The following is a 12,789-nucleotide window of genomic DNA, read 5'->3' on the forward strand; positions in this document are numbered from 1 at the left end:
AGGGAGTCCACGGAACGCCACCATCCGTTCGGCGCGATGCCTTACCCTTTGAAGGCAACGCTTTTTGAGGAAAGGAAATGGAGCTTTAATAGACCTTATGCAAAATTGCTGCCATCTATCGGAGAAAAGAAGAACCAGCGGAAATCCGCCATGTTGGAGGATGACTGAAGCTCGTTCCGCCTCTGCTCTCTGGATTTAGGCGTGCCCTGCGTTAGCTTCCTTACTGCTGTGCTGGCTCTAAAATCTTGTTTCCTGGCACTTGAGCCTGTAAACATGACTGAATGGTCAGTTGACCTGTTTCTGCTGCCCAAGTTTCCAAGCGACTTCGCAAACACTTACTACGCGTCCAAAACACTTTCCGAACGCCACCGGGTACGGAGATACAAGTTTTTCACGGAGTCCTACGTCAGTTTGCCGACGCTGAACACCAAGAAATGTACGAAGCAAGTGTAATTTTCGTTTACGGCTAAAAATGTGCGCATTTCAGTCTAGTTTGAGTCAGTTTTTATTTGGTTGGACACTTTTTGCGAACGGGCGTGCCGCTTGAATTGCTGCTGTTGTGGTAGCGTTTTCTGTGTGTTGCGTCGACACCGAAAACAAACGATAGTAAACTTCACGCTCATGTTGGCAGTGTCGAAGAAAGTGGCCTGTCAACATGCGACACGTTTCATTTTCCTTGAAAAGTTCATACAGCATTTGTTTGTTTGCCCTAGTGCTCTAGCGCCCAGAGCCCCTAGTTTGCCCTAGACAGAGAAAGAAAACACGTTATTATTATTACCGGGCACATAGACCCCTAGGTCCTCGCACGACCCCACTACACAACTGTTTACCATTCTTGGACTATCGCCGTTAAAAACACGTAGCCCGTGAATGCAGCCGTGTCTATGGCTTTACCACGACGAGCAAGCAGTTGTGCACTGAAATTTTTGGAGGATTATACATGCGTTATGCATTCCCACTACTAGTTGGAACTATGGTACCGCTTGAGCGGCTTCCCTTACGGTCCTTTATTTTTTTTTTTTACACAACACACGGTTTCGTGGAAACCGGTCGGTTAAGTGAAATCGCTACATGCAATCAAGCCGTCGCTCCACAAAATAGGCACCTTTCCCTGGTCTAACAGAAACGATTGACTGACTTGCAGTGCACAAACGTTCCGTGCCACGGGCACTTGATACTTACTGGTGTTTCCGTCGAAACAAATATTCACACTTAAAACTAACGCGTGTAACCGCTGCGGCGGATAACGCTAGGAGCGACGGTTCTCACAAAGCGACCCGTACCACTGAACAGCTGATCAAGATTACTCTCTTGCGAGGCCGATAATCGCAGCATTTCACGGGCAATCGCAGGAGAAAAACAGGCATTGTGTGATATTTTCTTCGTGCCTACAAAGCTTATTTCTAATTTCATTTGCTACATAGCGATAACGAAATGCGTTTCGCGACGTCTCGACATATAGGGACGGTACTGCAACATTTGTGTCGCCGATGTCGGGGATCGCAGTCCAAAAATGGAAATGCGCTCAAATCAAGTGCTCTTGCCTTTTTTCCCTGGGCGTCTTTGTGACCCCTTCCGAGTACAGCAAGGCACTAAGCAATATGTGGGCATACTGAGGACGGTGAAACTCGAGCGCGCGCGACGAGCGTGTACCATTACGTGCTGCGAATCCGGCGGCTATCCTCCAACATGGCGGATCGCGCGCGGCGACCGCTAGATGACAGTGCATTTCGCATAAGGTCTATTCTGGATCCTCCGACTGAAGCGATGTACCGGGGTGTCAAGCGGTACAGGGCTGGAGCGACGGCTGCCTGGAGGGGTCTCTTGCATGGGCTCACGGGTACCCAACACCTCCACCAGACTTTAATGTACTTGTTGACGAAGGGGGCTTTAATACCAGGCACGAAGACAGACCATGCCAGGCAAGCTGGGGAGGAAAAGCGACAGATTCCACACGGCGCGAGCCCTACTTGTCGTCTTCAGCTATGCGCCACCTGGCAATGCTAGGTGGCAATATGCAGCACAATAGAACGCGACAGACTAGGCAGAAACATGGCATAAACAATACTAATGCCTCAGTGCAGAACCCATTCAAACAAGCCGTCATTTATTCATTGAACGATAGCCGTCCGGAAAAAGTTACCTTGCAATGTAGTCACCTTACCATCACCCGAATCATTGTCATCTGCAGTAAGATCAAGCCGGTAAGTTTTTTTTTACTTCGTTTGATTCTTCGAGTGTGGCTTTGCGGGGCTTTCGACGCTTACATTGAAATACGACGCCTTTTTATGTGCTTTACGAGCTCGTTTGTCGCGCAGAAGCTTGACAGTATGCTCATGTGGTCTCTTTCCTTGTTTTTGTTGTTTGGGATGGACCAAGCATTTTTACACTTCTCACACCCACTCCTGCATTGGCCCCGAAAAGGCGCCCCGCAGTATAATACAAAAAAAAAGAATTTAAAAAAGCACTACGCAGTCGTGTCCTTCGTAGTTTTCACTTGGTGGCGCCACATCAAAAAACATGAGAGAGCGGGAGCGTGTGTTCAGACAAACAGTACGGGACGTAACAGAGAGTCAGCAAAGTTTCTAACACTTGTGACAGTGTCCAGCGTCTACACTGGCTGCTTCGTCACGCAGTTTTAGCCCGCTGTGTAGTGTCCGTATTTCACTAAACGTCCGAGCAGGACTAGAACGCCGATGACCCAGCTCTAGGGAGACCCTGTGAGAGTAAAACTGTTCTTTCGCGCATTGCACGCCTCCTGCCTTTTTTTATAGCCATGATTTTAGAACAAATATATAATCCAGGTTACATTAAATGAATCGTTTCGTCGAACTTAGGGAGGCTTCTGTCTATTGGTGCGATTGCCCGTTGTTCTTAGCTCTGTTTTATGGAGATATAACAGCTATTCCCGCGCAATTCACATAGCAAAACGAGGTGTGGTTTAGCATGCCTCCCGCAGCGTTGCTTCTTTTTGCTTTGCCTTGGTTTGGCGCCACACAAATAATTAGAATTCTGCGTGTGAGCATACTCATAGGACAACGTACAGGTTGCAGCAGTGAAAAGGAGGAACTTTTTCGCTGTCGCAACTTGTCAGCAATTTTGTTCTTTTACACATCTCTCGGTTTTTTTTTTCTTTTGGAGTAGCGGAATGCCGCACGCTTTCCTACCTGCCCGCTACTACCAGCACACGTTTTGTCTACATACGTCGACATCCAGCCAGTCTTCAAGACAATTTCTGCGCCGAATATTCTAGAGAACTCCAATGCGGAAATAGAAGTAGAAAGTTCCTTAAATATGCATTCTTTCATCTAAACAATTAGTGCGTCAGCTGTTACTCCGCAAGCCATTTCGAGCGATGCAAACTCGACGGATATTTTTAGCTGCTGCTGGTCGAATTCTGGGTCGCAAAGTAGGCACCGTCATGAAGATTCGCCATTATTAGGGCATGGAATGTATTCCGTGAAGTTTTCTAAGGTTTGTTGGTTCATAACCTTGGTACCAGGCTTTTTAACTTTGGGGTGCGAAGAACAACCATATTCATCTCGAGTTACCACATTTACGCGCTGCTGGCTCTGAGTCGCGCGAGATTGTACCCATTGAGTTTCGCGCCTTACCTGAAGGTGCATTCCCAGCTTTAAATTTAGCGCTCCGTAGAGCAGCTGTCATTGTGTTCTTCGGTGACCGCAAAACGCCCTTGTTGCTATCGTCGCCGCCAAACTCTTAAGTGGAGTCCTGAGCACAGTATTGCGGTACATGGGAAAGTGGGGCGAAACTACGGTCTGCGCCACCTAACGGCGCCCGCCGGCACTTTCGCGCCATGCAGGCATCTATGTACTCAGGACATACTTTGGATGATTCAAAAACAGTGTCTTTCCTCAGACAATAAGGTAGAAACGACTGCATGCCATCCTCAGCTTAGACCTATGCAAGGCTTTCGATAACTTATCCCATGAATCGATTCTTAAGGATCTCTCCGAGATGAACGTAGGGGCCAGGACATATAATTACATCATAAATTTCCTTAGTAACAGAAAAGCCAGAATTAAATTTGGGGAGCTCCAAGGATCGGCGATTCAAATGAGTGTCAATGACACGCCACAAGGGGCAGTCCTCTCCCCCTTCCTTGTTAAAGGTGCACTGAAGAGGATTCTGAACATGTCTTTTTGCCGCGGGAACTTGATGTAAACGTTCCCAGCATTCTTAGGAGCTGCGACTTATTGCCCTGTGTGGCCGATTTCCTCAATTAAATCTAATTAACGTCCGGCTCCCGCCTTTTTTTTTTGAATTCGGCCTCATACGATGGGCGGAGTCTACTAACGCGTCGAGTGCCTTTCAGCCAGTTCCGTGGAGGCTTGCCGCTCCGTCATCGGCGGAGTAATACGTAGTAATACGCGGAGTGACTTTTTGAAAATGCGCACGTTGTTGGCCGAACTACGTTCAGCCATTTGTGTTTTTGTAAGCCGATGAGATGGACATCGACGATCTCACAGAGCTTGAAAGAGAGATTCTTCGGCGGACGGCAGATTTAGGCGCCATCTCTTACGATAGTACGCCTTTGCGCGATACGGCCGAAGATAGCAGCAGTGGCCATCCGTCCGGCCGTACCACGGACGAAGACTCGGACGCCGATGGCTCCGAGGACGGCTGGCAACGAGTGGGAAACGTGGACTGGTGAGTGATATGAACTCTATTATGCTCGTGGCACGCATCGCTGACATCCGTTTTCTGCGAAGGTGCCAGTGCGACGGCTGCGCTGCCATGCCGACAGCCATCGAGAACGTCTGCTGCCGGGAATGCCCGGCCGCCGTTAAAAAGCAGCCGGGACACAACTGCATCACAGCGCACCCCGAGTTCGGGTATCTTTGCCTGGACGAGGGTGTGCTGCAGCTTGCATATTTAAACATGCGGCATTACCGGCAGCCAGGCATGGGCGACACCGCGAACGAGTAAGTACAACTGCAAGCTTCACGGATTGCGTAATAACGCTACCGGTGCTAGCTCTTGCAACTACGTTTATTGACCACAGTGCGATCTAAAGCGCATACGCATGCGGTGCTGTTCTATTTAAAAAAACGACAGAGAATGCCTAAAACTTCGTATACAGTGCGGAATCACGGTGTGCTATGGCCATAACCACTGCAAAAGACTGCAGCTGTCCACTGCGCAAACAAATGGGATCAGGATAGTTTGCACTGACAAAGCCCATTACTGTGGAGGAGACAGACTCATTCTCCTTTCAGGAATTAGATTACGAGCTATATAGCATAAGAAGCATGGAACCTTTTTTTACCTTACATGCTGTCATTTTCAGAAAAAGGAACCTTATTTACAGTTTCAGGAACGGCTGAAAATAAGGCAGACCTTATTGACTGCTAGTCTAATACATGTCCGGGTTCAGGTACGTCGGGATTTTGGCTGGTTTAAATTTATCTTTATTGCAGTTGGCAGCAACTGCTGAGCCAATTCGAAATTTCAAAGGAGATTGTCCTATCAGAAGTGGGCTTCTGGCACCTATATATATAAATTTCCTTAGTTGCAGTGATAACATAAATACTAGTAAGTGTGATGAAAAGTGTGCTTTTGGAGCATTTAGCAGAGTTGTAGAACTTGGTTCCCATATATGGAATTGTACATAGTGTATATTGCCGCCCAACACCTATCCTTTCTTACTATCGCTCCCCCCTTTCTTTCCCTCTCCCTGTCCTTTTATTCTCGCTAGCCGCAGCTCAGGTTTGGATGGCAGATGCCGCGGCTAGCAACATCGTTAGCTTCCATTGTTATTTTTTTTATTATCAATAAAGAGCCACTAGCAACAACAAGGGAGGTCAGCTTGAGACATCTAGAAAAGAGTGAACATTGGGCCTCAACCTTGGTGTGCATGCTTACTCAAGTCACCATTGTTTAGTGTAGTTACAGGAATGATTGTTTTTGGTTCAAATGAGTAAATATGCAGAACAGGCACTCTTCTGGCTGAATTAAAAAAATTAGGAGGCGGCTAGGGGTCAGAACATTCTGTCCCCTCCCGACTTGGATGCGCATCTGATCAACTTCATCCTGTGTACTGCTTGCTACATCTAATCATTGGCATTGTTTCAGGCACTACCGGTTTGCTGCCTACAGGCAGTGTGTGCTCTGGCTGTGGGGGCGGCTTGGGCGCCACAACAGAAGGCCCCTGCCCGCCTGCATGGTGAAGGCAATAAGGGCAAAATATCCTGGTGAAAACCATGTAGGTTTTCAGCTTGCAACTCCTTAAAGCGGGTAGACGACGACGACGACCAAGAGCGTGGGAAGAGTAGAAGACGACAACGAAGTTCGGACTGTGTTCTCGGTGCCGCTAGCAGCTGTTCTTTCCTATTTGTAAATATATTCTTTCCCGCAACATATTTGGTGGAGGTGCGGCTTTCCCCTACGTCTACCAACGGCGGAGCTCCGCAGCGGCCGCCAGTTGCCTTCCCTCATCATGACCCAAGACGCCTCCCAGCAAACCTCAGCCCCGGCCATGACATCACTCGTTCTTTCTCCCCCTTGTGACCCTGGGACATTTTCTGGTACCGACAACACTGACGTCGACGACTGGATCAACATGTACGAGCGAGTGAGTACCTACAACCGCTGGGATCCGACCCTTATGCTCGCAAATGTAATATTCTACCTAAAAGACACTGCCCGGGTCTGGTATGAGACCCACGAAGACCATCTAACCAGCTGGGACGTGTGCAAAGAGAAACTCCGCGAATTGTTTGGACCGCCGCTCGGCCGAACACTTGCTGCTAAGAAGGACCTCGCCTCCCGAGCTCAAACATCTACGGAGTCCTATGTGTCGTACATTCAAGATGTGCTGGCCCTCTGTCACAAAGTTGACGCCAACATGCCCGAGTCTGACAAAGTCGGCCACGTGTTGAAGGGAATCGCCGACGATGCCTTCAACTTGCTCGTATACAAGAACTGCACTACAGTCGACGGAATTATTAAGGAATGTCGACGCTTCGAGGAAGCCAAAAGCAGGCGTATTAGCCAGCCGTACACACGCCTCCCCAACACGGCTGCGACTTCTTCATGTGAAGACCTGCGACACAGGGAAACTTCAGCGCCCCCAGAAAATGTGACCCGCATCATCCGACGCGAGCTCGAAGCTATGTCCCCTGCCCCCCTGCATCTACATGATGGCGACAACCGCTTGCCTACCATCTCTCTGGTACAAGCTGTCGTCCGCCAAGAGTTTGCAAACCTTGGTTTCCAGCCCGTCAGCCCTGTACGGTCTTCACCACCACCCGAAATCACTGCGATTGCTCCTGGACGACCTTCGTACTTCACTCCACGTCGCCGAAACCCTAACGACTGGCGGACAACCGACGACAGGCCCATTTGTTTCCATTGCCACCGCATTGGCCACATCTCCCGCCACTGTCGAAATTATTGGTCCCGTCGCAGCACATACCGTCCTCTCAGCTCCCATCGCGACGACGAACAGCCCAGCCACTACACGCCCCCTCAAGCCCAGCACGGTGCTACAGTCGACGGCCAGATTCCCCGCTCCAGCCGCTCCCCGTCCCCCCTGCGTCGACAGTCTCGTTCGCCCCAATGCCGTCGCTCCTCTCCTGGCCCCTACGGACGCTCGCAAGCGGAAAACTAGACGCTGCAGTGTCTGGAGGTTATGCTGCAGTACAGCCCCAGTCCCAAAATCCTCGATTAGCCCTTCGTGCACACCATAATTTGCTCGCCATTCATGTCGATGGAGTGCCTGTGAGAGCCCTGATCGATACAGGCGCGCACGTATCCGTCATGAGTTCAGCCCTACGACGCCGCCTCCGAAAAGTACTGACCCCTGCACCCAAAGCCGTTCTCCGCGTTGCCGACGGCGGAACGCCTCATGTTGTTGGACTATGCACAGCCCGTGTGACCATATCCGGCCGCCATACATCCATTCTGTTCTCTGTTCTAGACCAGTGCCCTCATGAAGTCATTCTTGGCCTCGACTTCCTGTCTGAGCATTCAGCCCTCATTGACTGCGCCACTAATGTTGTTCAGCTTGACCTTCCTCTTTCTGCTGAGTCGCCGTCCCCAGTTATACAGTCTTTGTGCTGTCGACTTTGTTCGTCTACCGCCTCAAGCCGCAACTTACATTTCTTTCTCATCTGTTCCCCTGTACCTGATGGTCACTACGTAGTCACTGCGGAACTTGACGTCGCCCTGACGCGCAGCATTGCGCTTCCACACATTGTATTTACATTGTCGGCCAACCGCGCGTACCTTCCTGTCCTGAACTTTGGTTCATCCATCCAACCGCTCCCGCAAGGCATCTCACTCGCCACGCTGTGCCCTGCTGCCGAATGTGTGATATCAGTGGTGGACAGCTGCTTACCTTCCACTCAGCAATGCCGGTTGCCTGCGGCCCCATCAACAGTGAACCCAACGGACGACTACCCTGACATGATCGCTTCTGACCTACCGCCGATGCAAGCTCGCGATATTAGGTGCCTCTTATCATCTTTCCGCGACATCTTCGACTTTGATAGCCGTGTTTTGGCTCGGACCTCTGTGGTGACGCATCACATAAACACCGGTGATTCCGCTCCTCTCCGCAGACGTACGTACCGAGTGTCCAGCGCCGAACGCACCGTCATAAATCAAGAGGTGGACAAGATGCTCGCAAAAGACATCATCGAGCCCTCGTCAAGTCCTTGGGCTTCACCAGTCGTCCTGGTGAAAAAGGACGGCAGCTGGCGCTTCTGCGTTGATTATCGGCACCTCAACCGCATCACAAAAGAAGACGTATATCCACTCCCAAGGATCGATGATGCCTTAGATTGCCTCCACGGCGCCAAATATTTCTCTTCAATTGATCTTCGATCGGGGTACTGGCAAATTGCCGTTGATGAAAAGGACCGCGAGAAGACCGCCTTCGTGATGCCTGATGGCTTATACCAGTTTAAAGTCATGCCGCTCGGCCTCTGTAACGCCCCGGCTACCTTCGAACGAATGATGGACTCCCTTCTTCATGGCTTTAAATGGTCCACCTGCCTCTGTTACCTAGACGATGTTGTGGTTTTCTCGCCTACTTTTTCCACGCACCTCGAGCGCCTCTCCAATATTCTGACAGTGTTTCGTAACGCCAGACTTCAGCTGAACTCATCGAAATGCAAGTTCGGTTGTCGCCAACTCACTATTCTCGGACACCTCGTTGACGCTTCTGGTGTACGCCCAGATCCCATCAAAATTCAAGCTGTGAAGGACTTTCCTCTTCCAAGGTCGTCGAAAGATGTGCGCAGCTTTGTCGGCTTGTGCTCGTATTTTCACCATTTTATCAAAGATTTCGCCGGCATCGCTCGTCCCCTCACCGATCTTCTGAAGAACGACACCCCCTTTACCTGGGGCCCTGCTCAAGAGAACTCATTTTCATCCCTCGTCCATTTGCTGACCACTCCGCCCATCTTAGCACATTTTGACCCGTCGTCTCCCACAGAGGTTCGCACCGACGCCTCCGGATATGGCATCGGCGCCGTCCTAGCCCAACGTCAACAGGGTCAAGATCGAGTCATCGCTTATGCCAGCCGCCTACTTTCAGCCGCAGAGCAAAATTACACCATTACTGAGCGTGAGTGTCTTGCCCTTGTCTGGGCAGTAGCTAAATTCAGACCCTACCTGTTCGGCCCTTCATTCGCTGTGTTGTCACTGATCGCCATGCTCTCTGTTGGCTGTCTTCACTAAAAGATCCCACCGGTCGCCTTGGTCGCTGGGCATTGCGCCTCCAAGAATACTCATACTCCGTCGTGTACAAGTCAGGGCGCCATCACCAGGACGCTGAATGTTTATCCCGATACCCTGTGGAACCACCTGACCTAGAGGACGCAGAGACCCTGCCCTGCCTCTTAGCTATCTCTGATCTTGCCGATATTGCCAACGAACAGCGCCACGACTCATCTTTACGACCTATCTTTGATGGCATCCGTTCTGCAAACCGATCTCCGTCTCTGAACCTTTATGTGCTCCAGAACGGCATTTTGTATCGCCGAAACCTACGCTCCGATGGCCCTCCGCTCCTGCTCGTGATACCCCAACGTCTACGCTCTTCTGTCCTGGAAGAACTGCACGATCTGCCGACAGCCGGTCACCTTGGCGTGTCCCACACGTACGCTCGGGTGCGGCATCGCTTCTTTTGGCCTGCTCTCTATCGTTCCCTCAAGCGTTACGTGGCCACTTGCGACCTGTGTCAACGTCGGAAAAGGCCCTCCACTTTGCCTGCCGGTCTTCTGCAACCCATCGACATACCTCCGGAACCTTTTCACCGTGTTGGCCTCGACCTTCTTGGCCCTTTTCCAACACGTCCCTCTCCGGCAACAAGTGGATCGCTGTCGCAACTGATTATACGACTCGGTACGCCATCACGCGTGCTTTGCCGTCCAGCTGCGCTACCGATGTCACCGATTTTCTTCTGCAAGACGTCACCCTTCACCACGGCGCCCCTCGTCAACTGCTCACCGACCGCGGTCATTTTCTATCCAGAGTAGTTCACGACATTCTTCGTTCGTGTGACACGCAGCACCAGCTCGCGACAGCTTACCAATGGGCTTACGGAAAGGTTCAACCGCACGCTCACCGACATGTTAGCCATGTACATATCGCCAGACCACCGAGATTGGGACGCAGCCTTGCCTTATGTGACATTTGCATATAACTCTTCCCTTCATGACAGAACAGGCTATTCTCCTTTCTACCTTTTGTTTGGTAGGCATCCCACCTTGCCTTTGGACACACTCATGCCGCCTTCTTCAGCCCCCACCACTGCTTACGCTCGGGACGCCATCTCCCAGGCCACGCTGGCGCGCCAAATAGCACGTAGTAGGCTCCAAGCCTCTCAAGTTTCCCAGAAGTCAGCCTACGACCGCCGTCACCAGGCCGTCGAATTTACCCCAGGATCACTCGTCCTTCTCTGGACGCCCTCTCGCAGCGTCGGTCTCTCCGAGAAGCTCCTTTCGCACTACCGTGGCCCTTACCGTGTCGTGTGCCGTGTTACCGACGTGAACTATGAAATTGCTCCCCTTGAAACCTCGCCATCGTCCTCTGGCGCCACCACCGACATCGTCCACGTCTGTCGCCTTAAACCTTATCACGACGCTCACACGTCGCCGCCCTAACGCCGAGACGGCGTTTCAGCAGCCGGGGGTCCTGAAGTGGGTAGACGACGACCAAGAGCGTGGGAAGAGTAGAAGACGACAACGAAGTTCGGACTGTGTTCTCGGTGCCGCTCGCAGCTGTTCTTCCCTATTTGTAAATATATTGAACCATTGAAATATATTGAAAAATAGTGAACCATTTCGCACCTCATTTTTGCTTCCAATGCGTCACAGCATTTACAGATTGCATGCAGACCATTTTTGGGAATGTGCTTAGTTTATTCAGTGTCTGTGTAGTAGTATAGACAAAGTCTCTGCCTGACAGGCAAGGACAAGCTCGTCCTTGTCATACCTCAGCACCATGAGAGGTTGCTCAACTACACTCACACTCACGGCCACTTACACTCATGTCCACTCGCATTCACAAGCACTCATTCACGTCCTCTCACACACTCGCACTAATGTTCACTCACATTCACAACCCGTCACCCAAACTCATGACCACTCACTCAACCGCACAAGCTTCGCTTGTGTGGTTGAAGAGCTAGGCCAAGTAGATCAGGCTCATTGCATGGGTCTGGCCCAATAAAAAAATTATGGCCCGAGCAGAGCTCTACAGTGCACACGGCCGGCCATAGGAAAAAAAAACGAAGCGTCCACCGCAGTACTCGAGATCCCACCTTACGCTAGTTATTGCTGAGAAGTTGACAGTCGTGGTTTCAGCAGCAAGCATTGGAACTCTGTGTACAGAGCTCGAGCCGTGTAGGAGGCATGTCAACAGACATCTGCCTTTCTAGCTGTGGTAATGCGAAATTTGATAAAAGGATCGGACACAACTCGTATCGGTTCACTGCACCCGCGAACCTGCGCCCATGCCAACGGTGAACTAGTAAGGTGAACAACAACGAAATATTTCCATTCTCGCGCCAGCGTAATCCTCTGCGTCATTCGTAAATAGACACCGGTATGGTGCCTTATGCTACCTCGAGCGCCTTCGGCAGTGAATATGTAATTCCCTCAGCTATCAACAGAAAAAAAATAAGCACATGCAACAAACTTCACTGTCACGCGGCATTTGCCTCCAATCATGACCACTCATGCTCACAGACGCGAGTGAGGTGATAAGAGTGCACTCACGAGTGAGTGTGCCGACCCACAGTCCTTGTAAATCGTCCAAAGGTAGGCATCCTACGCACCCGAACATGGGATTTCAGCTTTCCACTGGCAGGATAAAGAACTGGATCACCTCATACCACATTTTTGCTTGCAGTGCATCAGAGCTTTTGCACATTGTAATTCATCCAGACCACTTTTTTTTGGAATGTACTAAGCTTATTCAGTCTCCGTGTAGCAAAGACTTATTTGTAATTCAACTGCTCTATAAGAGTTGGTTTAAAAGGCTTACAGAACTGTGGTGGTGGACCAAAACTTTCAGACTTCAACTAACCTGCTGATACATGAACCAACAAGGTGTGAACCTTCCACATCTTCACAAAATTTTGTTCTGCAGCTCATCAAACTGCCATACACAACTGAATCGCAGGAAATGTATTTGCCTAGCAGCGTTTCAAAATCAGTAAGTTAGGTGGCTCCATTGCTCTTTTGCAGCATAATGTATAGCTCTGTATTTCAGCCATGCGGTAAAGTACGAAAAGATGCACAAAGCCACTCAGAA

The 12,789-nt window shown here is 50.4% G+C and overlaps 1 protein-coding gene across 1 annotated transcript; it reads left to right on the forward strand.

The window, feature by feature from the left end:
• Positions 1 to 4,251: 4,251 nt before the first annotated feature.
• LOC149336623 (uncharacterized) lies at positions 4,252 to 11,310 on the forward strand. The gene is made up of 3 exons (XM_089553023.1): positions 4,252 to 4,671; positions 4,734 to 4,946; positions 6,097 to 11,310. The coding sequence occupies exons 1-3, from the start codon at positions 4,469 to 4,471 to the stop codon at positions 6,251 to 6,253; spliced, it is 573 nt and encodes a 190-aa protein (XP_089409149.1). The 5' UTR covers positions 4,252 to 4,468; the 3' UTR covers positions 6,254 to 11,310.
• The last annotated feature ends 1,479 nt before the right edge of the window (positions 11,311 to 12,789 follow it).

The sequence above is a fragment of the Amblyomma mixtum genome, chromosome 7, assembly GCF_055824585.1.
Source record: "Amblyomma mixtum isolate Tamu chromosome 7, ASM5582458v1, whole genome shotgun sequence".
NCBI classification, from domain to species: Eukaryota; Metazoa; Arthropoda; class Arachnida; order Ixodida; family Ixodidae; genus Amblyomma; species Amblyomma mixtum.